General features: G+C 38.0%; 1 protein-coding gene across 4 annotated transcripts; it reads right to left on the bottom strand.

The window, feature by feature from the left end:
- Positions 1-78: 78 nt before the first annotated feature.
- Positions 79-24,734, bottom strand: LOC121254812 (AP-1 complex subunit gamma-2-like). 4 transcript variants are annotated; one of them, XM_041154979.1, is made up of 18 exons: positions 24,357-24,734; positions 20,967-21,269; positions 20,588-20,729; positions 19,710-19,883; positions 19,288-19,467; positions 14,022-14,176; positions 9,741-9,831; positions 9,216-9,379; positions 8,057-8,111; positions 6,352-6,474; positions 6,119-6,217; positions 4,931-5,058; positions 4,315-4,419; positions 3,913-4,172; positions 3,340-3,597; positions 3,069-3,241; positions 2,415-2,519; positions 79-656 (listed from the first exon to the last, which is right to left on the bottom strand). In XM_041154979.1, exons 1-18 carry the CDS (start codon positions 24,386-24,388, stop codon positions 561-563), a joined length of 2,643 nt encoding a protein of 880 aa, XP_041010913.1. In that variant the 5' UTR covers positions 24,389-24,734; the 3' UTR covers positions 79-560. The 4 variants fall into 4 exon arrangements, with proteins under 4 accessions (XP_041010913.1, XP_041010914.1, XP_041010911.1 ...); XM_041154980.1 differs by having other exon boundaries at positions 3,069-3,244; positions 19,288-19,464; XM_041154977.1 differs by having other exon boundaries at positions 3,069-3,244; positions 24,357-24,733.

The following is a 24,734-nucleotide window of genomic DNA, read 5'->3' as shown; positions in this document are numbered from 1 at the left end:
GTTATTCAGCAAATATCCGCTGATGTTTCACCAGCCAAGGTATATCTATGTCATACTCAAAATTCGGCGGGGAAATAATTAAATAAACAAATAATATTCGATGATATTTCACTGATAATGTTGAAGAAATATTACACAAAATCATGTTGCAGTATGCTAATCACTGTATAGTCAGAGACTTTGATACCACCGAATAAAGCTCGTGAATAAATTCAAACTGGAAAATCAAACCACCTCAAGTACTCAATATGACATCATGAGCTCCCTCCTCTCTGTGCCTCAGACAGGCAAAATTTAATTACCAGAATTCCTTGTTGTGTAATAATGTACATAGAACACCTACAAAAGGAAGTAAAATGTAAAAAGGAAAAGGTTGGGGAAAGGTAGTGAAGCCATGATCCCAAATTAAATCAAAATCAGTCCCAAATCCCAATTGCTACAAATCATACAGCCCCAAATTGAGGAATTGAAACAGAAGATTGCACCAACACCACATGCCGCAACATAGATGAGTGCTACCGCATCACAATCTTCAATGTATCAAAAAGGGCCATCCAAACTCACAAACCACGAGGGAAATTGTTGATTTGCCCTTCCTCCAGAATATCTTCATCGTTGCTCTTATAAGCTATCCTCATTCGCATGACAAGAGATTTCTGGAAATAAAATATGAACTTTGTAACTATATAGTATCTCACACAAAATAAAAAGGTGAAGATTCCTCAAGATATGATCCAGCGGAATAACATAAGCCACAGGATCCTGGGCCCCATAAAAAGTCATGATATCCAAAACCAAGTAGTAGGTCAAAGTCTTTGTTGAGTAGAGCTCACTAGATTACACAATCAAGTAACTTCCATAAAACTAATTAGAGACCATTACAACTTATCTCGCTAATTCATCTCAGACATTCCATGATGGGTTAACAGGGCACTTCTATTACCAACGGGTCAGTTTGAGGTTCAAAAGACGTTCAATGCGGCCTCAGAGATTCTACATAAACAGAAGGATAAAAAGATCCCGATTTTCACCGACATTGTTGTCGGTTGTTTGTGTTCTTGGGTAATAACAACTATAATGTGAATTGTATAACCCTGGCCACTTAGGTCTGTATACCGTTAACTCCTATTAAAGGTATGTATACTGCTATCAATAGAAAGTAAGGAACTCCAAACATAAATAAACTGGTTCATCTACTATGATGGTATCCACATCCCAGTGCTGCTTTTACGAGGCATAATATAAATCTTATGCATACACACAAAAGTAACTTGTAAAAAAAAAAAGAAAAAATCAAGTTCAGTTCATATACTCCTATCAATAGAAAGTACGGAACTCCAAACATAAATAAACTAGTTCATCTACTATGATGGTATCCACATCCCGGAGATGCTTTTAGGAGACAATATAAATCTTATACATACACACACACATACACACAAAAGTAACTTGCAAAAATAAAATTTAAGTTCAAGGCTTCTAGTTTTAGTGAGTTGTTAATCTAGATGATCATAAAATAAGAACCACCACTTCATTTATCAAAACAACACATTAGAATGAACAACTCTACAGCCTCCACACATTGACTCAGCTCTTAACAACCTCTCTAAATCAGTTAGTACCAGTGTATCTGATGAGGTCCTTAAACTCTCTCACATATCATTATATTCAATGGGGCTCCTTAAATGTCTTCTATTAAAATGAGAATGCTTGTGCCCGCCATTAAAAATGGAATTTTAACACTATTTTTGTTGTGGCGAAGTGATTTGATTAATGAATAAATAAATATTGCTAATTTAAAAACATAGAATAGCTTGAATTTTAACAGGTCCCACAAAGAGCATGGGCCTACCGAGGAGAGCTACACATAACCAAGCAAGGAAACAATCTGCAGAACAAGCTAAGACTAACATAAATCTCCATATGAGACCCAAAAGAAAAGTAAAAAACAGCCTGACAATGAAAGAATCAATCTGGATAAATTAGATTATAGAGGCATAGTTATTTTACTTATTTTTGTATAAGGGCATAACTAAATTTTTTTTAAGACAATGAATCCCAGAGACCGTGCAAACGCAACATACCTTTTACCTGGTTAAACCCCGGACCCATGTAATGTTTCCCCATTACAAAAGGGCGTAACTAAATTAAAGCAGGGATAATAAAAAAAAAATGATCCCACTTCGATAACAAACTGCAGATACTATTCAGTGTCATGAAATTCAGGTTCAGGACCATGCAGCTACATTTTTTTATCAATAAACAAAACTTTATTGACTATAAAGTAGACAAAGGACCAAGTATACGGGACATATACAAGAGCGTCGCCTATGCATGCTAACTTAGCGATGCAAGGAAGTCATGAAAAGACATGCTCAGGACCATGCAGATACATAAGAGAATATGCAAATTACCTTTCCATGTTGGCTGTTCGTGACTCTTAAATTTTGTGTGATGGATCCATTACCACTTGCAGGGAGAGTATTGCTACTAGCTGGATCTAAGTGCAGTTGAAGAAACTGTGGATTTACATCAACAGGAGATTTCAGAACCACTAACATGAAGAAAACATAGATCATTTAAGAACATAGAAACCAGAGAACATAAGTGATCAATCCATACTCAGAACACAATATCTCATATAAATACAAAAGAAGGCAGGAGACATACTTTAAAACAGCAAGTAAAATACCCTTATAAAAAGAAGGGGGCTCCAATGATAAGTTTATATATTAAACAACATCAGAATAGACTGATAGAAGTTTTGAAGACCACGAGAGGACAGCAGATGAATTTAAAATTTTCTATTTTAAAAATTTGTTCCTTTGGGAGGGGGCAATAGATTTTAATGGGCTTAATGTTCATGAATATCTTTTTTTTGGTTGTAAATCCTAGATAGGTATTGCTCATGTATACGTCCTGTGTACTTGACTATGCCTTTTATTATGAATAAATACTCCTTGATTACCTATCAAAAATACAATATCAGAATAGGCATATTTACCATCCTACCAGCTGGCATTACCTTTGGCCCAGGAAAAAAAAAAAAAAAAAAAAACTGCCATTACCTTTGGAACTGCTGCCTGGAAAATAAAATCTGTATAGACATTTGGTGACAAATTTGTAAAAGTAGCCTGGATTGATGTTGTTTGTGGGTTTCCACGTGCCTTAGAGAAGTTAAACATTATTCTCAAGGAGCTGCTCTCAAACGCGACGATGGATGGGTAAACTGGACCATTGTCTTCTGTTCAGAAAGAAACAGCTATCACTATTTTGATATCAATATTTTGATGAAAACCATATCATCTGCCAAAAAAACCAAGGGACGCCAAAATTTACCAGGTATTGGTGAATTGGGGACAAAGCCATCCAACAAATCCATCATAGGAGCAGCTCCTGCAGGAGTAGCAGCTTGCGTAGAGAGTGCAGATGGAGAGGAGAGTCCCTCCAATGATGCATCTGGTGATTTGTTAACTTGACTGCTAGATAATATGTCAGTTATAGATGAGCTACTTTGTGCAGGAGGTGTTTCAATAGACAGAAGATCCAGTAGAACATCTGTGCCAGTTCTTGGAGCCTGATTTGTACCAGAAATCCCTGAAAGAAAAACACAAGTTATATGCATGTATTAAGACTAGTTGATTCATCAACAACAACATGATACATGCCTATGTATACATACAATGAAATACTACACATCTACATACACAAAGTATACATACACACATGTATGAGTGTTCTAGGAATTATGCTGAACCTTGGCAAATCCTCCACCAATCCACAGAAGGAAAACTTTTCTGGATCAGGGGTCTCAAAAACAGCCAGTATTATGGAAAATGCTTAGAAAAATAAAAGAATCTATTTCCTATGTTTTTATGCTACATTTAAGCCTTGATACATTCCAATACTAACCAGGTTGTTTTGATGCTGCTGAAAGATCAACACCAAGAAGATCCTGAAGAAAATCTGCACCAGAAGAGCTAGGTGCGGGGGCATCATCCGAACTTAGATCAAGTAAATCTACAAGAAGGGCTGCAGGAGGTTTAGTGACTCCATTAGGAAGATTAAGTGACGCCCCATTGGAAGTTGAAACTGTTGCTGGCATCGAACCGGCCCTCCTTCCAATGAAAGTTGCCTCGTCTAGGACAGGCATCCTTTCAACCAGTGCAGACCTGCATAAGTTGATCCATCAGCTTTCCTTATAATATACAAATTTGCTTCAATTAAAAAAACCCTTCTGATGCTTCCCAATAAAGGGTGGGAAAGAAACTTTAAGCTCTTAATGATATAAATCTAAATACATTTACTGCATACCTAATATTCTGATGCTTCTCAATAACAGAATTGAATTCGATGGATCTCTGCTGCAATTCAAGCACAAGGCTTCCTCTGTTTTGAATGATAATATCTTGGATCCGCCTATCAATATAATTTAGAGAACAATCACACTTTCATGACAAACAAGTGAGAAGGAACTTTTTTTTATTCATTTACTTAGAAAGATTAGCTAACTTTAGAAGACTTGAGGAATCTAGCAAAGACCAAGTCCAAAAACGTCACACTGTTCCCAAAAAATCCACAAATCAATACATATAACAGTATGTGCAAGATATATATATATATATATATAGAGAGAGAGAGAGAGAGAGAGAGGGAGGCTCAACCATATTCATATCAGAAGACCAACCATATGCCCATAAATAACCAGCAATATGAAAAGCAAACAGTTCATATTAGGTTGAGCAACGAGTTTTCAAACCCAAAACAAAAAGGTCATCAGCGATGCATTTGCAGAATGTGGGCATTTTACTAGGAACTCTATACACCTCTTAACAAAAAAAATCAGGGACACTAGAAAAAAACATATAAAGCATGGCAGAAAATAAATAAAATGAAGATTAAAATAGAAGTTGAAAGAGCATTAACATACTCTGAAGAAGATGGAAAACGAGAAGAGAGCTTTAACAGAGCAATCAAAGACATTGCTTTAGTAGTGAGATCTGATGTATGATGCTTAATGGCAACCTCTAAAACGTCCACAGCATCAGATTCTGTTACCTGTATAGAAGAGCCCGAGTTATTTGGAAAAAACGAATGCAAGGATGACAAGCTAAAAGGGTCTAAACATTCATTTGCAACCAAACAATGTTACTCAATGCTGTGATTATGTTTCGGTAAAAGCTGAAGCCAGTAGACAGCCTTATTGTTGTAGATTTACCCCACATGTTTAGCATAAAGCAAATGACCTTGCAGAATGTGGACAACTCGTCTATGGCATCATTTAACTAGTAATTTCAATTTGAAGCGCTGTTTCGAAAATAGAGAACGCTCGGTGGGAGGGATTAAAGACTTCTTTTTTCATACATTGTTGCTTTGGGCTTCGATTATTGTAATGGATGGGTCTAGTCTAAATGATTTCCGTGCTGTTTTTCAGCTTTAGTTTGTAATGAGGTGTTTTTCCCTTATATACTTCCTGTGTACTTGGGATATGCCTAATTACATGGTTTAATAAATTTCTTACTTATAAAAAAAAATCAATTTGAACCTATGCAATAAGAGCAAGTGGGGATGAGCAAAAAATATTTCAGTTGTCTATCATTTCAGTTGCAGAAACTTATTCCACAACAGGACGAAGAAGCTGAAACTTACTTTGCCCATGTTTCAGTGTTAGATTGCCACCTGTTCGTACTTTAAAGGAAAAAGATTGTCACCAGTCCCAAAAACTTAGCTTACAGGAAATTATAAATTTAATCACTCAACCATTTTTCTAACACTCGAACTTACTGTGTAGGCCCAATACGTGGAGTTTAACTTCTAATTCTTTTATAAATGGGAGGCAAAGTGGAATTAAACTGAGGACTTCCTGCTCTGATATTACCTTGGAATTTGACTTGTCCCAAAAAAATTAGGCTCCTAACAAATCACAACCATTGTTTCAACAATCCACACCCACAGGATAAGCAAGACATTAACCCCTAAAAAGTTAGAAGAAAAAAGGACTTATTCAAACACATTGTCTACATGCTGCTTTGTCATTCTTTCCATGCTCTGAAAGAATACGGCCAGGACTACCACAGGAAGTTCATACAAACTAACACATCAATGAGGTTGAACTCACAGTTATTGGATCCTCTATGTCAAGCATCCCAACATTCTTGACCAACAAGTCACCATATTCTCCTATGCACCAAACTGCCACTCGAACAAGAGTTTCCTGCTGAAAATGTTAATCCTCTTAGGAAGAACAAATGTGTATACATGGCATGTATGCTTAAATACTCGAGATAATAGGGAGCTCCATTTTGATTAGCATATTGCTCATCTCTTTTAATGGGGAAAAAAATCAAGTACCTGTTCAGCCGAAGTTTGGAATGCTCTGTATAAGGCCCTTACAGTATATCCATGGAGATCAGAAGCATTGCTTATCACAACAATAAGTGCATGCCAGACTTCATCTTTTACAAAATTTCCAGCCTAGCAAGCATAGCATAAAAGATGAGTAGCTCCGGCAAACAATATATATAGTTGAGTGTGCTGAGAAAATTAGAAAATTACATGAATGGAAAGATTAACGTCAGATGTGGTACTTCATACCAAAGCGAATTACATGGTCCAATTTTTCTATACATAGTTTTTAGGAGAAGCATTCGAGCAGGTGGTGATCAAATATGTGACTCAAAAAAGGTTTTCATAAGTGTCTGCAGAGGTGCAACACCGCAAACACCATCACTTTCATCTGCGTTTCTACAAAAAATGATGGATAACTAGAAGGACAGCCATGGGAAGGATTAAGGATCTGCAGATCCTAGCATTCATTTTATTGCTTTGGGGAACAGGAAGGGCATAATTCTAAACTTGGAATTCGCATATTTTTACTAAGATAAATTTTATTCATAACCAATAAGGAGAAGAAGAGGCAAAATTAAGGCACAAAAAGAGCTCGGAAAACTCTTTAATACTAAAACTAGGAATACGAAGGCAGGCTGCCATTGAATGGTAAAGGGTTAAAAACTAAAGCCTCTAGTTATCTTCAATTGCAATCGTTTCTTTTCCTCCATAAGCACCACATCAAGCAAACTGGGATCATTTTCGTTTCCCTGTGAGGACTCTCAATCTGCCCCCTCTAGCACGCTAACAAATCCACCGCCCGTTGGGGTATCACCCACATTAGCCCATATCGATTAAGCATAACTTGCCACAAAGAGGTGGCTACCTTGCAGTGAAGTAAGACGTGATCCACCGATTAGCATTTTAATAGTATATTTGGTGAGAAGAGTTAACTTACAATAGGGTGATGCCCTATTAATTTTGATAGCCCTCAGCCCTTATATGCATTAAGGAGATTTAGAACATAAGTTATCCAATGAATTAAGGATTCTTATCCAAAAGATATCAAAGTGAAAATGATGAGTTAAATACCTTTTGTTTTCAAAAAACTAGAAAAAAAAAAAAAAAAAAAAAAAAAAAAAAAAAAAAGAAAAAGCCAAGTTTTTGCATAGACATGCAGTTTTAATCCCCCTATCAGTTGCTAGAAGATCTATTGGCTCATGGTGGTGAAAAGGAATTACACTGGTGGTGGCTGTTGAGTGTGTTAGGAGTTTCTTGGTTTGCTGTTGTATGCTGAGCTTTAATTAGCAATTATATTCTCTTACTGCCCACTTGTATTTATTGGTCGGTGGGTTCATTTTGTAAGTTGCAAGGAAGTTGCAACACCCCATTCCAGCAGAATTAGGAATGCAACTTAATAACTTAGCACCAGGTAATTGGAGATCCAAAAAAAACACCTCATTTATTGATAAAATTAGCAAACGAGATATTTATATAACCGAAAAATAAATAGTGTTCTCATAACACCACATTATGACAATTCAAGACGAGCTCTACGTGTATGACAACAGTCCTTTTGATCTAAAGATGTTCATTGACACAAGAAACCAATCTAGGGTACTTATACGGACTTATCAAAGTGGAAACAATGACGTTCTCCAGAAAAGCATCAAACAAACAGCCTTAAATATAATACAACAGATAGAGAATATATTGTCATGATTTGTACCTCAGAGAGAACCTTGAGCATCTGATCGATGTACCATATTTTCTCAGGTGAAAACCTTAAACACCAAAGAGTGAACGTTAACAACTGTTGCTGGATAGTAAATCCATTTATTTTATGCATGTAGATTGTCATGTTCCAGATGCCACACAAAAAGGAAATAATATATGTTGAAAAAAACAACAATCCCAAAAGTATAAACCCTTGGGAAGAGGATCAACAATAAATATCAAGCTCACAAATACTTCCCCATCACATGTATGCCTACCAAGTAACAATGAAGGAATTGTAGACATTGCAAGTGCAGAACAGAAGAAATTAACAGCATGGAGGCCACCAAGACTGAACCAAGGCATTTTTAGTTAAACAAGGCTCCAATAACATCTTAGAAAACATCAATCGCCAACACACAAAAGTTATAGGAAGCAAACAAGTTCAATTTTTTTTTTTTTCTTTTGATAAATAAGAGATAATTTTAGTAATGAACAAAGGTGCTTTCCAAGTACACAAGGATTATACATTAAAACCACTACAGTAGAAAAAGTGAAAAGGCACAAAAGATCTGAAAGCTAAGGCTAGAAAAACATAAGTTTGCTGTCACCCAATGATGCATTTATAGAGAGTTCTTTTATCTCCCTCCTATAGACCACATTAGGCAAATTGGGATCATTTTCCAAAAGTTTCACTAAGTAGGCTGCCAAATTGACCACTCCAACATAGAAAAATGATCCGATACCCAGCTCAACCCCAAAACACTGAAGACAGCTTGCTACAGAGCACTGGCTGCATCACAATGTAGTAACATGATCTTATGGTGTGGGACTAACCTCTGAGCAGTCCTTTCCCAGTTTTGATCAATATCACATGGGTGAAGGATGAGCCAATAGCTGACAATTAACAGGGGTTGATAGCACTAATCACTAGTAAATAGAATTTACAAGAGCAACACGTGATTGGGTGATGGATCCTCTAGAGACTAGAGATGTTTCGAAATGAATACCAAGTCCTGCTCCTATTAGTAGCTACTAGCATAATTTTTTTTTAAGAAGCCATATTCATGTTTGCCACAAATTATATAGCAAATACGAGGATAATATAATCTGGTATATTAAAGGAAAAGAAGAGAAAGACGTCAATTTCAAATCCATCAAATGTAACTTACTTTGCAATTATGGAACAAATTTTGGCAGTAAGATCTCCCTTGAATTCTTGATCACTTCTCTCTAGATATTCAATCAGCTCTTTTGTCAAAGGCTTCACATTGCTCTCATTTATTAAAAGATAAACAAGTTCAAGGGCCCTTTTCCTAATTGAAGCATCTGAGTCCTGAAAGAGGAAAGGTCAAATGAGATTGTACGCTAGAAAAATCAGTTTTCTCAATAATAATACAGAAGAGGGTAACGAGAAGGCAATGCATTAATTCTACATAAAGCTGTATGTCAGAAAATGTTGGAAACTATCCAACAACTCAATCCAAACCCTCCATACTTATATCAGTAAATAAGTCAAAAAAGGAAAAGGGCAAGAAGACTATAGAAAGCTGCCTGTGTATATTTCAATCACCAAGAAAAAAGGACAATTTAAAAGAATAACAAAAAGGAGACTTCTTTATTGCTTAACAAGAAAAAACCATTTTCTCAACTTTTTCATTGTTGTCAATCAAAAACTAAGCACACCTATGGAATACCTTTACACATTCCAAGATTGTTGCCCGATGTCTCTGCACTGCTTGAGTATCTACCGTTATAGCCTTCATCAGCATGTTTAATGCAACATATCTGAAGAAACACGAATTTAAGTTTTGTAATATAGCTGATCAAACTGCCAACAGAGAAGGATAGAGTAAAGGGACAAAGCAACTAAGGTATTAATCAAAGAAAATAATTACATACAAGGACTAATACCTATTAGGCTGAAGCATAACAGAGTAAAACTTGAGTCTGAGTTTCAAAAAGGCCAGAAAAAGCAAAAGAACAAAAGTCTACAGAAAATCCAAACAAAATTGAAGACTGCCTACATGGTTGGAAATCTCAAATCAAGTATAGCAGCATGCAAATGCAGTCAATTAGATCTTGGTGACTGGGTAAACCATTATTGAAGATGGAAAAATAGATATATAATACCTTAATTTACTTTCTAGCAGTTTCACTCCCTCTACAAATAAATATAATTTCATTTCTGTTATGTGCGCACGATACCATGATCAAAATAGAGGTGATTGTCTCCTCTGATATATATTAATAATCACCTACAGATATCATGTTCCGTATGGGCAGAGCGAAATAGGATATTTCCCGCAAGTTATGGTACCATTAATATCATATAGCGGAAAGCAATTGATATCAATGGTCAATTTTTCATCATGTAATTGTCAGACATTGAAACGAACAACCCACATCTCCCTTCTAGTTCATATATTTACTTATCAAAAAATATATATTTATGGTAGGTGAGTAAAATGCAATCTCCTTTAGTAAGGAGGTCTTAGTACAGTCCAATGAAGGGCGGGAATTCAGAATAGGGACAGCCTTCATTTATTGGCGGCAACTACCAAAACATCACACTAGTTTGCCTTTTTACATCCCTTAATTATGATTTGAATCATTAATCAGCTATTCTTGGCTCGGTTTATATGAAAGAAGGAAATGTACAGGCAAATAATAGACCCCTTGACACATTTACACAACTAGGTTCAGATAATACATACTGTGCCAAGAAAAATATCCATATTGTAGTGACAAAAAATTCATAAGATCATGTAAGTAATCAATTTTTTTTCATGTGGGCATATTCATAAGATAATGTAACCCCAAAATTCATAAGACAACTCAAAAAAATTCCTAGTGAGAGGGCAGGGGCATCTACGTCGACAAGAGCAATGGAAGACTTCTCAGAGCTGATTTTTCAGTTGAATCTTGAGGACCTTCCTTTGGTTCGCGGGGGGGGGTAGGCGTCCTTTCAAATTTGAGAATATGTACTTGGAAGTTGAAGGATTTGTGGAGAAGGTAAGGGCTTGGTGGGAAGCTTACTCTTTTGAGGGTACACCTAGTTTCATAGTGGCGGGCAAACTTAAAGCTCTAAAGGCTGAATTGAAGAAATGGAATGAAGAAGTGTTTAGACATACGGAAGTGCAGAAAAATATTCTTTGGGATGAGTTGCAAGCATTGGAGGAAAGGGACGTGAATGAGGATTCTTTGTTAAGGAAGAATGTGGTGGTGACCGAAATTGAGAAAGTTTTGTTGATGGAAGAAATATCTTAAAGGCAAAAATCAAGGGCACTTTGGTTGAAGGATGGGGATAAATGCACTAAGTTCTTTCACAAGGTGGCTAACTCTCACAGGCACAACTACGCTATTGAAGTCCTCCATTCAGGTTCAAATGTGTTACAGTCTGCCGAAGAGATCCAGGAACATATAGTGCAGTACTACTAGGAGCTCCTAGCTGAAAAAGTAGAATGGCACCCCAAACTTGATGGCCTAATTTTTGACCCGCTGGACTTGGAGGTAGCAAGTTGGTTGGAGAGGCTGTTTGTGGAAGAGGAGGTGCATCTAGTGGTGAGAGGTATGTGCAAGAATAAAGCCTCGGGCCCGGATGGCTTTTCTATGGCTTTCTTTCAAGAGTGTTGGAAAATAGTGAATGAGGAAGTGATGCAGATTTTCCATGCTTTTCATTCTAACCTTAAGTTCGAGAAGTCATTAAATGCTACCTTCATTGCTTTTATCCCAAAGAGAGTTGGTGCTCATGATTTGAAAGACTTCCAACCTATTAGCTTGGTAGGTTGGATCTACAAAATCATATCAAAGGTGCTAGCTAATCGTATGAGTTTGGTGATGGACAAACTCATTTCCAAACCTCAAAATGCTTTCGTTCGGGGTCGGCAAATTTTGGATTCAGTTTTTATAGCAAATGAGTGTTTGGACAGCCGGTTAAAAGAAGGCATTCCAAGAGTCCTTTGTAAGCTAGACATGGAAAAAGCTTATGACCATGTGTGCTATGATTTCCTATTTTATATGCTTAGAAGATGTGGCTTTGGGAACAGGTGGTGCAAATGGATTAAACATTGTGTTTCAACTGCTCGGTTCTCGGTTTTAGTCAACGGAAAATCTTGTGGTTTTTTCTAGCCTTTGAGGGGTTTGCAACAAGGAGATCCGCTATCACCTTTCCTATTTGTTTTAGTAATGGAAGCATTGAGCCGTATGGTGGAGGCTGCCGTTAGGGGGGGATTTATTGCTGGTTTTTCAGTAGGCAACAACAGTAATGGTGTCAGTTCCATTTCTCACTTATTATTTGCAGATGATACACTAATCTTTTGTGACGTTGTTAGTGACCAAATTCAAGCTCTAAGGGCGGTTTTGTTGTGTTTTGAAGCGGTTTCAGGACTTAAGGTGAACTTGGGGAAGTCGGAATTGGTACCGATGGAGGATGTGAGTAATATTGCTTCTCTTGCAGAGCTATTGGGCTGTAAAATTGCTTCCCTTCCTATGAAAAATCTTGGACTTCCCTTGGGGGTGTCAATTAAAGCAAAGAGTATTTGGGATGGAGTGATAGAGAAGATTGAGAAAAAATTATCAGGGTGGAAGTGGCTCTATCTATCAAAAGGGGGGAGGTTAACCTAATCGAAAAGTTGTTTAGAGCTTTCTTGTGGGGTGGCATGGGGGAGGAAATTAAATTTCACCTTGTAAGTTGGCAAAGGTTAAGCTGTCCGATTGCGAATGGTGGGTTAGGGCTGCGAAACTTAAGCATCTTCAACAAGGCACTCTTAAGAAAGCGGTTGTGGAGGTATCATATGGAGGGGGACTCGTTGTGGAGAGAGGTTATAGATCATAAGTTTGGTAGAGAGTGGGGGGGATGGTGTCCTAAGGAGGTCGTAGGGGATCTTATGAAGTAAGCCTATGGAAATTCATTAGAAAGGGGTGGAACACCTTTGAAAAACATATTAGGTTTGATGTGGGTTATGGAGCAAGAAACCGTTTTTGGTTCGATGCTTGGAGTGGGGAGAACTCTCTTTCTATTGCTTTTCCCGTTGCATTTAATTTGGCTGGAAATCAGCAAGCTGCAATTTCAAATTTGTTGTGTCGTGCCAATGGGATAGTAACTTAGAATGTCACTTTTATTAGAAATGCTCAGGATTGAAAACTTGACGAGATGGCAAATTTTTACAGCTACTTGTATTCAGCAAAGTTAGGAGGAAATGGGGGTGACGGTATGTTGTGGATTCACACGGGGAGAAAAAAGATTACAGTTAAAATCCTTTTACAAGGCTTTGACAGCCCAGCAGCCCACATTCTTTCCGTGGAGGAGTATTTGGAAGGTCTTAGTGCCATCTAAAGTTGCGTTTTTTACTTGGACAGCTGCACTTGGGAAGATCTTGACGATTGACAATTTAAGGAAGCGGGGTATGGTGGTCACGGAGTGGTGCTACATGTGTAAAAGGAATGGAGAATCGATAGATCATTTGCTTTTACATTGTGAGGTGGCTGGGGAGTTATGGGATGGTATCCTTAATAGAGCCGGGCTGAGTTGGTTCATGCCTAAGAGTGTGGTGGAACTACTAGCGTGCTGGAACAGGAGGCATAATAGCGCTCAACTGGCAGCAATGTGGCGAATAATACCTTTGTGCTTAATGTGGTGTCTATGGTCAGAAAGGAATGATAGGTGTTTTAACAAGAAGAAGTGTGCAGTGGGGGAAATCTGGAGTTTTTTTATATTTTCTCTTTTACAGTAGTTTTCTGCTATTGCATGGTGGGAATATCCATGAGTTTCTATCTTCTTTTCAGCTTACTAGAATGTAATTAGGTGTCTCACTTTGTATACTTCCTGCATACTTGGGCATTGCCTAGTTTCATTCTATTCAATAAAGATACTTATTTGCTTATAAAAAAATAAAATAAAATCATGTAAAACCTGAAAATAAAAAAGGACCATAATTGACTCAAAAGCAACCAAGCTTCAAATAATATAACAAAACCTGATATTGTTGTCACGATTTGACAAGAATCGTCCCAAGATATTGATGGCAAGCACACGTAAACCACCATTATCTTCAATGCTCATGATAGTTTCAACGCATTCATACAGAATAGCATTGCCAGCATTCTTATTTGTCTCTGTTTTTGTTGCCACCTAGGAAGACAAAATATGGCATGTCAATCAAAAAAGAGAAGTGCAAACTTTGTCAGGTACTGTTAAATCATGAAGCACGATGATGTCAAGGATTATGAGCAATTAAGACTGTCTAAAAGATGATATTAGAGTAAAAGCAACAAGCTTCCCAAACCCACTTTAATAAGCGTATAAGGAATCACAACAAAGGGGTCCTTCCAATAATATGACTGGAGTTGAAGTAATAGATTTATAGATGATTATGCATTTAAAAAACCAAGCAGGACTAGATTTATAGATGATTATGCATTTAAAAAACCAAGCAGGACTAATGGCTAAGGAAGACACAAATGCAAGGATTTCAAAGAGATACTTTGCACCTTAATTCTGCAAACTGTCATAAAAGACTACTCAGGCAACAGATACATACATAGACACAGAGACATATAAACCTAATACAGGGTTATTTCAAAATGCTCACCCCTCCAGTTGGATTCTGATTTCCATGAAAGTGTATTTGGAGACAACTTCAAGGATAGCTTTTTCTGTTTGGAAGTTCGATCTAGGAAGGATTTAACGATAAATAACCTGAGAAAGAGGCATATTGTAGTGTTGGAATGGTGTGGCATGTGCAAGCAATATGAGGAAAAAATAGATCATTTTATGATGCATTGCAAATTGGCTAGGAACTTATGGGCGGAAATATTTAACACTTTTGGGTTTGAATGGGTCATTCCCCACGTGTGATAGAGTTGCTGGGATGTTGGCAGACTCCTTGTAGTGGTCATAATAATTTAGCAGAGTGGACGATGGTCCTTTTGAGCGCAATGTGGTGTATTTGGCAAGAACACAATGTCTGATTCTTTGACGGCTGTGAGAGGACAGTAATAGAATTAAAAGCCATCGTGTTCAATAATCTACGCTTGGTCAACGAACTTCCCACTCTTTTGCACATGCAACATTGATCCATGACAATGATTCAGCATTTCCGTAGGTTGTCTAGTGTAAGAATCTTCCCCAAGGAAGCAGCCCAAACAAAGAAGATTGCCTTTATGAGAGCATTTGTCTTCCATAGGAATGGACTTGCGTTTTTCATACTAAGGGACTTGTAGAATGAGCGGACAGTGAACTTTCCCTTTTTTAAAAGGGCACCCAATCTTATCTTCATCCCCTACCCCCAAACGGATAGACTCTCCCTAAAGAATGTGACATTCTATTGGTGAACACCATTTGGATTTGTCTAAAATAGACATAATCGAGGCTTCCTGAATAAGCCTCCTTTAGGGCCCTATCGCCACACCATGAATCATGCCAGAATTTAATACTAAAACCATCACCCACTTCAAAGCGGGTGTATATAAAGAATGTATCCTGTCCTCTTATTGTCTGCTTCCAAAGCCCCACCACAAAGCCGCCCATTTTCTTGTTGGTATCTCTATAACCATGCCTCGCTTGGGGAATGCGATGAGAAGAGAAATCTGTGAATAGTAGTGAAACGGTTTGAGTTAAGATGTTTTATTGGGTTTTAGTAAAGGAAAGAAAAAAAATTGAATAGAAATATTATAAAGTTAAAATATAGTTAGAATATAATTTTTTAATATTATTTTTATTTCGTAATTTGAAAATGTTGAATTGTATTTAGTGTTTTGTTTGAAAGTTTGGAAAAGCTATAATGACTAGGTAATGATTAGATAAAAAAGTTAAAAATTTGAAATTAAAAAATGTTTGTGTTTGAGTGATGTTTGAAAAAGACCTGGAGTGTTGCATGTAGTCTCAGTTTTGTCTTCAAAAATTTTCTCTTCTTACGTAAAACCCTAAGGAAACCGCCGCCAGCCTTGCCAGCGAGTGACCTCTCACCGACGTCACAGACAAAGTCAACGAGCCCCAGCGACTTCCCTGAGAGAGGGCCGGCCGGCCGACGTCGGTCCAGAGGAGAGAGAAAACACTACGAAGCATGAAAACCCTAAGGAACCAGATCTGCAGCCACCCACCCTTGCCGGCGAGACACACTACACCGTCGTCACAGATAAAGCCGATGGACCTCGGCGACTTCGCTGAGGGCCGTCCGGCATCAGTCCAACCTCCGGCATCCTAGATATCACTGTATTGTCTCTCAGAGTACTCCGGCAATCCTCCCGAAGGCTCTGTTGGTCGTGCCGTCGACTCTTAAGGCTCCGGCGAGTTCTCCGGCGTCTCCTATGAGCACAACCTGGAGTCCAGACAACTGTGTAGTGCTTGCAGCTCCCAACGGTTTTCTGATTTGTCTCTGAGATGATGAATGGTTGTTGAAGACGGGGAGTGGGTCAGTATGAGTTCTTCTATGGAGTTGGTCATAGAATCTAAATCCTTTCACTGGTGAAGGAGGGGAGCATGTTGGCCATTACTGAAAGGAGTCGAAGGGTGATATCTAAGTTGGTTCTGGGTTCAACAACAGTACAGTGGCTGGCCAAGGCCATAGAAGCGTGCACTAAGGATAAGAAACAAGATTTTTTTCTCCACTATCAAGGAAGGTCGACGCAGTTTCATAGCGCATCGCTGCTCGAATGCTCACAGACGTTATATGGCGGTGGAGGAGTATGGTGGTCGGGGAAGAGGAATTTTATTTTCATTCCTGAAGAGGGGGGCAGTGGCTGGAGAAGAATGGGGGAAGTGCTACGTCATTGTTCCTTCGACAAGAGAGGGAGTGACAGCTTGGAAGGACAAGGTGCTGCAGGTGGTGTGGCAGGGAGGGAGAACTTGGAAATGCATAAAGATCCAAGTACATCTTCGGTGGCAAGGCAATCCTACGCGGCAGCTCTAAAGACAGGACATGCTTCGGGGGTTCAGAGTGTGGGGGGTTTTGCCAATCACACCTCAGGACCAGCTTGTCAAGATGCACAATTCTCTAAAGGAGATGGAAACCAAACTTGTCGAGTTGAAGGCAGCGATAACTTCTTGTCTACGAAAATAGACCGACTTTCAGCCGGAGGCAACAGGGTGGTAAGAAACATGATAGGCCCGAATCCTTTAAACTTAGAAAAAGAAAAACGGAAGATCAGATTCGGCTCTCTCCCTATAACCAGATCCAAGAGAGTATGGCGGGTCAAAAGGAAATTTGGATTATTTGAAGCGGGGTCTACATCAGGTATTGACGTAGAGACATCAGTAATAGAATGTCATTCGCCTCATGTAACACAGGATAGATCGATAGTTGGTATTACACCCTTGGTCCCTGAAGTAACTATGGCTCCCTCGTCAGAGTTGAAGGAAAAGGGTGTACTACCGAGGTCTGAAGGAGATGCAGGATCCGCTATCACCCCAGAGGTTAAGGGACTTGCTGCCACCCCAGAATCTCCAATGGGGACCCTGATACCATTAGAGAGAACCAATGGAGTTACTAGAGAACCAATGGGTTTGGCATTGGTGCCTTGTGTAGAGGAATGTCTAGAGTCGGGAGTGCAGTTTGATGGGGATATTGTGGCTCCCTAGTCTCTCTTCCTCCAATAGCGGATTGGATTATGCCTAAAGTTAACGAGATTCAGCAATTCGTGGGAATTTCACATGGAGGATGTGAAGACCAATTTAACGAACTAATTACTGCGATTGAGGCAAGCCGCACACTTGAAACCAAAACAAGCTTCAAGAAAAATAGGGAGTTACAACGTCTTTTTTCGGCAATCAACTACGACGCTAAGGGTGGTAGTTCAACTAGAGGGAAGTCTAAAGAGAGGGCATTGTGAAGACGGGAATCAAAGTGTTGGGGTTGGTGTTCAGGTAGAGTTTTAGTTTTACGGGAAACAAGGGATTGGGGTCGGGTTTGATGTACTTTGGGTTGGTTTTTTTATGGGCTTTTTGGGTCATTAGGGGCTTGTTGAGTCATTTTGGGCAAGGTGTTTTCTTGTATACATTCAGTGTACTTGGTTTCTCCTTTTGATATATACAATATTTTTACTTATAAAAAAAAATGTTTGGGAAGGAAATGAGATGAGATGGGTTGAAATGGGTTCCCAAACAAGGCCTTACCCAATAAAACTCTCTTAATAATATGAAAATTCCTGCTACCCAATCTACCTTTTGAAATTGGAGAACGTATTGTGGCCCATTTTACTAAATGAAAATTAAACAACTCATCCATCCCCCCATAAGAAGTCCCTCAAACAATTTTATCACTCCTTTAATTAAAAATTAAAAAATAAATAAAAAAAAAACTAAAGCTAAAAAATCATGGATGGGTGGCATGGCGGTGGCCACCTAGGCCACCACCATAACGGGGCCCACCCCCCCTAAGGTTGCCTTGTGTATTCTTTTTATTTTTTTAATTTTTTAAATTAAGAATTTACAACAAAACATTAAAAATTTCTCTAGAAACATTTCTCACAAACGATCTATCCAAACACATTTTTAATGGGATCCATAACTTTCACAAAAATCCATTAAAATCATCTTCAAACATTTTCCCACCCAAATAAAAAGCTTTCCAACATTTTTTACAGCCAAACATGGCCTAAATGCTAATTGTTAAAAATCTTGAGCAACCACACACAACCACAGAATATGTTTACTTATCAACTATATTTCATTAAGATTCTCCAACTTGGCTTCCAATGGCTGTTAAGCTGCTTTCTACTAATAAAACATGCATCTTAAGAACCTCCTTCCACACCCCTCCCTTTTATTTAAAACAATCAAGGTTCCAAACTCCATGCAAGAATTTGGTATTTCATCCTAGATACAACTTATATATTATCGGCACCAAGTGTACAAAAACAAAGTCCCGACTAATCCCGGGGGTGCACATGCCCGTGGCAAGGAGTTTCCTGCAAGTTCACATCAGGAAATTCAAGGGAAAACTCCACCAGTCCAATAGCCCCTAAAAATTGTTTACACCCAAGAGGATTTGAACCTTAGACCTAGAGGAAGCAAACCACCAAGACCAAGGCCGTTACCACTGGAGCAAACCCCTAAGAGTTCTAGATACGATATATACTGACCATAGAACTCAAACCAATAAACCCCACTAATTGATGGGGTCAATAGGTTTTTTTAGGTATGGGGTCAACAATCTTGCAAAGCAAAAATTCCTGATAATCCAATAATCATACCTCATAGAACAAATAAAGATAGCATGAGTTAGCATTTAAGTGACAATTTACCTGGGCAAGTATGTCATTCATCAAGTCACTAGCATCTGCATCCCCTTGGCCCAACACACGCAAAAGTCTAAGCAATCTAATATGGAGGAAAGGGTCTGTGATGCCAGCAATGTCATACTCGGGTGCATATGGGCTGTTTGCGACATCCTTTAAAGTTCTGACCAAACCCTCAGTACACTTCTACAATAATGGTAGAAACACCTCTTGTTAGAATTTTAGAAAAAATTAAAAAACAAAAAACTGATCTACTAAAGCCATTTCGTATCCAGTGAAAACAGCAGGTTTGTTGTATTGTTAAGTACATTAATCAAACAACTTATTCCACGCAATAACATTAAACTTCACATGCATAAACTACATAGAATGCCTTTGTTCTATTATGGGTAATAGGAAACATATTGGCTGGGACATGGTCAAGTTACCTTTCTGCAATATTCCAGAGCTTCTGCACTGACTTTACATAGATCTGTACAAAGTTGAACTCCAGTTATTAAAACTCCATGATGCTTTTCTTTAAGTAAGACAGCAGCAGGATTTATAAAATTTTCCGCCAGGTCTGGTACTTTCTTTATAATCCTTATAGCACACAAAGCTGCCTACATACAACATTGAGTGTAGTCAACTTTCAAGAATGAAAGATTAAAGAGAAATTTGTTAACCAATAACATCAAATTACAGGAAGTTACACAACAGAAATTCAAATATATATGTTGGTCAATGAACTCCAAACATGAATTTGCATCAGTTCAAATTATTTTCTCAACAAAGAAAACACATCTGGAAAACCATGGTAGTTTAAACAAGTACACCATGTTGGTATAGCTTCCATCAAGAGGGGGAAAAACATTGGAAGGATGAATCAGCCGGTTAAAAAAATTAAATAAATGGACCATTTTAATGATAAGTAGTTTCACAATAGAAATGCGTGGACCAGATTCTTTCAGGGTGAGTATTAAGGGCTAAAATAAAAGCAATGAATTTGGCAAAGAACTGTTTACAAGTAGCATCCTTGTAGGAATAACTGGTGATGATTAAGGTCCTGCCACTGAAAATAAAGGGCAGGATTATCCCATGTCACAAAACATGTAGTCAAGGGTAACTAACATATGTCGGAAATTTTCTTCTATTCTGTATAAAAATGATTACAAGCTAGAAACTACCTCTCTCTCTCTCAAATATACTTCTGCTGAACTATGTGGAAGGAAGTGATGTCTAGAATCAAGAAAAACTAGTAATCAAATAGAAATGGTTGCAAAATAATTTCAACAGAACTAACATCTCAATCTGCACAAAGACTCACTTTTTTCCGAGTATTTGGATCTCGAAATTGCAACAACCTTTCTACTTCTGGTGCAAGATCACGAGCCATCTCTGCTGAACAAATATTCCCCAAAGCACAAAGAGCAAGTCCCACAATATACTGATTTGCATGATTAAGATCTCTGCACAGAGGTTAAGAATGCAACATAGCATAGATATTGTTCTCTTTTCGTTTTCTCATAAGAATGCGATATCAATTAACCATTCACTTAAAAACAAATTTAAAATTAATAACATTAAAACACGGTTAGTAGGCATAATGTGGGGAAACCATAAAACAGAGAAGAAATAGGGATTTACACAGAAAAAAAATAATCTAAGAAAAAATAGAGCTGAAAAATAAATAAAGCATTGGATACTGTTTTAGTGAGTTTGTGACCAACATGAGAACTTCTTGTCTTTCATCAAGAAGCAACATGAGGCCAAGATAGCCGATTCTCTTCTCTGGAAATTCAGCAGATGCAATCAACTTAAGGCATTCCATTTGACCAAAATGTGTGGGGTAGCCAAGCATGTGTATGAACATGAGCTTTGCAATGTTACGATGCCTATAATCGTGATCATTTTCATTAATTGAGGTGCGAATAGCAGCACACTCTTTTCTTACAACAGCACGTTCCTCTGCTGCAGTTTTGCAGGCACGTATAGCCCGAATCATGTCCCTGCATTGATATAGGTATATACCACAAAACAAAATTTATCACGTTCAAAAGAATGAGTGAGGTCCATGAAACATTGGCTTCTGAAGAAAATATAAAAATAACTTACAAATATATAAACTGACTGAATGAAGCACCTAAAAAATAAGAACAGAAGCAATACAATTAAGCAATGCAGAACAAAACAATAATAAAGAAAAACAGAAATGGCCTTCTCACTCAGCAACTAAAATTTTAAGGAGTTTAATTGTGCATACCAAAGGACAGCACATTACATACTCATGAGAAAGAAAGAAGGACCACTCTTCTCCACTGCCTTATGTCTTTATGAGAAACCATTCACTCAAAATGATCAAAACAGTTAACTAGCAAAAGGCGATGCATTGGACCACAAAAGGTATCGTGGTCTTAGAGACTACTAGAATCGGGTCTTCTATTTGTGATCTGGTGAACTTTTATGAACCACCTCAAGGGCCATCCATAATTTAAAACTTCAAAAAGTGCAATTTAGCACATCGATTGCAACCCAATCCATCATGTAGATTGTTCTGCTACATTATGCCACGGGAATATTTCTAAATCATAACAAATGGAGTAAGAAGCATTGAAGGTAATAGAAACAGTTTTGTCTGCACTTTTATGAACAAGATTAAACACCTTAAAAACACAAAAAAGAAAGATGGGAGTAATGGGTTATTTCATGTTTCATGGGAAAGGGAAACAAAAACAGAATTAACAGGGACATTTCATCATTGTCATAAACTAAAATCAGAAGTTTTCCAATCCTAGAAACTTTTGTTTTCCATTCTATTCTATCTGTTGCTCAATAAAGACTGAATATAAGATCTAACTGGCATTATCCAACCCGTTCTCACCCCCTAGGTGCTGGCTCAAGTGATAAGGATTTTGGTCTTGGTGGTATGCTCCATCCAAGTCTTGGGTGCAAACAATTTCTAGGGGCCACATCACATCAGTTAATAGCCGATGACTTTATCTTATCCGTTTGATGGGGAAGCTTAACAAGGATCCCGGACTTAACCGGATAAAAGACATGTTGTGCTTACATAGTCTCCAAGATTCCTCGTCATAAAAAATTATCCAACCCATTCTAAGACATATGCCAAAAGCTTAGACAAGTTGTAGAATTAAGTCAGAATTGACAAACTGTTTATAAGATGCCACTCTAGTTTGGAAGAGTTTAAGAGTTTTTTCTCAAAGACTTTATTTATGTGGGCCATCGTAATAGACTTTAATGGTCTCAACTTTCATAATTTCCTTGTACCCGTTTCTAGTTCCTAACTACGTGTAATCACATGTATACTTTCTGTGTACTTGGGCTATACCTATTTCAATATCAATAAAATATCTTCTTACTTATTAAAAAAAAAAAAAGATGCCACTCTAGCATCCATATTGTATGAATCCAAAAATGAGTATTTTGAAACTTATTAAGTTTCACCATGGTTACCCATAGGCCATGATGATAAAGATTCCCAATGATCCACTGATTGATTAGCTGAAAATGGAATTTAAGCTTGAGTTTCTGGTGTTCCTACTCATAAAAAAAAATCTGGTGTTCCCACCATTTTATGTTTATTTAGAAATCTAAACTTGGGGCTCAACATTGAAAACCTTTAAGTGCCTATTAAGAAAAAAAACATAGTATAATAACATTAGCCTTGACTAAGTGGTAACTAACACTTATACACTAGCTCTAACCTCCATATTCTTGTCATTTAGGTTAAAAAGGAAAAAAGAAAATTCATTACATACAAAATATCCTAAATACTTTTTGGGAAAAAAATGCTGATTTTTATTCTTGGATAAGACTACTATGTAGATTTGGTGAATTATATAGCTGATGCACCCATGAGTTATGGCTTGAGCCGTAAACCTGTGGGGCCCTGTTGAAGATGGCTTTAGATTTTATGTGTTGTGTGTGTGTGGGTTACTGTGGATCCCTTGTGCTATGGCTCAAGCGGTAAACCAGTGGGAAGGATTCTGGTATTGTTTTAGGTTAATATCTAGCATAATTTTATGGTGGGGGGGGGGGGGGGGGGGGGGGGGGGGTGGGGAAACTGACTTGGACATGGGAAATCTTTTTTTTTATATATATATAGGTTAATCAAGAAATTTTATTCAAAGGAAAATGAGGCATAGCCCAAGTAGACAGGATGTATACATGAGAAAATACCTAACTATCTCCCATGTGTACATATATTACAATGTCTTTATTGACTGTATGACTTTGAAAAGCTTCCTATACATATTTATCATTTCCATCTCACTTCAAGCTATTATATGGATAAACAAGAATGGGAATACAATTTAACCCAAACTAAGATGGCATTTTCCGTCAGGATATGATCCAAGTTGAGAATGTTCAGTGTTGAAATTCCACTTCTCAATTCGTTCCAAAACATACTTTAGAAACCTCTCCAGAATCATAAGGTAGTGTCAGAGGCTAGAGCATCAGATTTTGGCTCATTCCGTTAAACCTATTAGGCACCTTTCCGGGAACCACGTTTCTTACATTTGTCTTATGCTAAACTAAGAGAAACATTGCCCCAACAAGATTCAGGGCGTTCTACACCAAGTTATCATTCTCTACAAATAATATCGCGCCGCATCAAGACCATATATCCAAGACTATATGCACCCCACTAACTGGGTAAACCACAACCTTAAATTTCAACATTTGCTTCAACAATTCCCACTAAACCCAACTCCCATCTCAAGCACATTTACCCGTGCCACAAAAAGAAATCTAAAACATTTTGGTGCTTCCAACTCAACTATCTCACACATTCAGTATGAATCCCCGGGTTAAAGCTATTCAAAAGCAAGTAACTCCAACTACAAAAATATCCCAATAATGAACAAAAAGCGGATATACACGCTACGCTTTTCAACCGTAAAAATATTGAATTATGCCGAATGGGTAGCCGCAGCAACCAATTTGTTTCAATCTTAATAAGAAAAATCGACGTGAACCAAGATTAACATATATTTTCAAGGTTTAAAGAATAACAAGTAAGATTTTGTGTAATTGATCCATATAATGGAAACCGTATGTAATTTGGAACTAACCGAAGGCGCGTTCCGGAAGAGAACGGATTCATGATTGGGTCAGTGATGATGCTCCGGGAAAGCTCAGCCAGATCCGAACGAAATCCGAACACGGTACGCGATCAAACACCGGTGGTGTCGAATTCGCCAGCTGAATGAACGGTCCGAATTCGAACCCCGAGATCCGAAGACGTAAAATCGGAGGGATCTGTGAGAGAGAGAGAGAGAAGGAAGGGTTTGGATCCACTTCCACTACGATGAGTGCTCGTTGTCTGTCTCTGAAAACACGCACATTTCCGGCACTTGTGATTGTGTTACCCGGGCGATATGAGCTCGATAAGCCATTGTGTATGGAATTGGAATGGCTTGGCTTGGCTTGGTTTGGTTTGAAGTTAGTGG

Source organism: Juglans microcarpa x Juglans regia, chromosome 3D, assembly GCF_004785595.1.
Source record: "Juglans microcarpa x Juglans regia isolate MS1-56 chromosome 3D, Jm3101_v1.0, whole genome shotgun sequence".
NCBI lineage: Eukaryota > Viridiplantae > Streptophyta > Magnoliopsida > Fagales > Juglandaceae > Juglans > Juglans microcarpa x Juglans regia.
Note: the sequence above shows the minus strand (reverse complement) of the source record. Positions and strands in the feature narration are given on the sequence as shown.